At 35.8% G+C, this 1594-nt stretch overlaps 1 protein-coding gene across 1 annotated transcript; it reads left to right on the forward strand.

Moving 5' to 3' along the window:
* Nucleotides 1-3: 3 nt before the first annotated feature.
* On the forward strand, nucleotides 4-1127 carry LOC103133364 (microfibril-associated glycoprotein 4-like; the record flags this gene model as incomplete). Its single annotated transcript, XM_007545130.1, has 2 exons — nucleotides 4-127; nucleotides 666-1127. Coding segments are annotated over 2 exons (378 nt in total), but the record flags the coding sequence as incomplete, so codon positions are not given.
* Between the last annotated feature and the right edge of the window lie 467 nt (nucleotides 1128-1594).

The following is a 1594-nucleotide window of genomic DNA, read 5'->3' on the forward strand; positions in this document are numbered from 1 at the left end:
CTGATGGTCGACATGGAGGACTTTGAAGGAAACAAAAAGTTTGCCCTTTACTCCTCATTTAAAGTTGATGCTGAGTGTGACGGTTACATGCTGCATGTGAGTGGTTTCAACAACAAAGGGGGCGCTGGTGAGTCATGAGAAAACCTCATCCTAACTTTACAAGATGGATGGATGGATGGATGGATGGATGGATGGATGGATGGATTCAAGGCACTGAGCATGGATCCCTGAGGGACTCCTGTGTTAGTGCAGATGCATAATAACTATATTAATAAAGCTAATTTGCTATAATTAGACCATTCAGGATTCATAAGAAACCACTTCCATTGGATTAAATGTGTTGTGTCAGTGATATCTATACCCAGAGTTTGTTCTTATGGTTCTGAACAAACAGATTGATGTTGGCAGTTCACAGCAAAAAACCTGATCAAAGTTAATTTAATTGATCTCACTGCTAATAGCCTAGAAAGAGAACAACATAACTTCTTCTGATTTATTTCACAAAACATAAAGAACTTTTTACAAAATCAGTATTTTTTTTAATATGTAAAAATTACTATTTTATTCTTGTCTGATGATACAGGTTTTTTTTTCATTATTTAAGTTTTCAACTCAGTGTCTATTTTTATTCATATAGTTTTCATGTCCTGTAATGATTTCTGCAGGAGACAGCCTTGCCTCTCACAACAGAGAGAAATTTACAACCTTTGACAAAGACCAGGACAAGTGGAGCGGCAACTGTGCCAAAACATATCTGGGTGCTTTCTGGTACAATACTTGTCACCATACAAACCCTAATGGGGTTTATCGCTGGGGGGCTGACAAGACTCTCTTTGCTGTTGGAGTGGAATGGTATAACTGGAAGGGATATGATTACTCCCTGAAGAGCTTCAGCATGAAGATTCGTCCTGCCAAGTAAATCTGCAGGTCAAACATCCAGCAAAAAATGATGAGTTGCTTTTTCTTGTAATCAATCATCAACTTTTGGCTTCAAACACGAGTCAAAAATTGATATTATTACATCTAAATATAATCCAGTTGATTGTGCTTTAAATCTTTGGTGATATTTTGCTACTGTAGTCAGTTTCTCTCCTGCTCTGTGATAATAAATAAGAAGCAAGCAGCAATGTTTGTGTGTCTGGATTGTTTTACACATAAAACTTAAAATAAGCCAGTTTTAAAACAGAAATTGGGCCAAATGGAAACATTTTTAGAATCAAACCTCTTGGTTAAATGCAATTAATTGAAAAATCTAGATCTTCCATGATTCTAAATCATTTTATGCTCAATTCTGTCAGTGTGAACCTTTATGTTATGGAGGAATTAAAAGGTGCTAAACTCATGAAATATATAAATAAAGAACCGATACACAAAACTTCATTCTCTCCGGCTCACAGACAACCAGGAATACATTTAATGCACATCTGCGGATTCACACATTACATTTTCATCGTCTCAGAATCCAAAATGTCTTGCCTCTTACTTCTGACATCAAGTTTTTATACAGTTTCAGTCCTACTGTTGTGTATTGAAAAGCTTTTACCAATGGCATTACTGGACCTTGCTTGTGTTGAGAAAATAAATTTAAAATAAG

Source organism: Poecilia formosa, unplaced genomic scaffold (assembly GCF_000485575.1).
Source record: "Poecilia formosa unplaced genomic scaffold, Poecilia_formosa-5.1.2 Scaffold2767, whole genome shotgun sequence".
Taxonomy (NCBI): Eukaryota; Metazoa; Chordata; class Actinopteri; order Cyprinodontiformes; family Poeciliidae; genus Poecilia; species Poecilia formosa.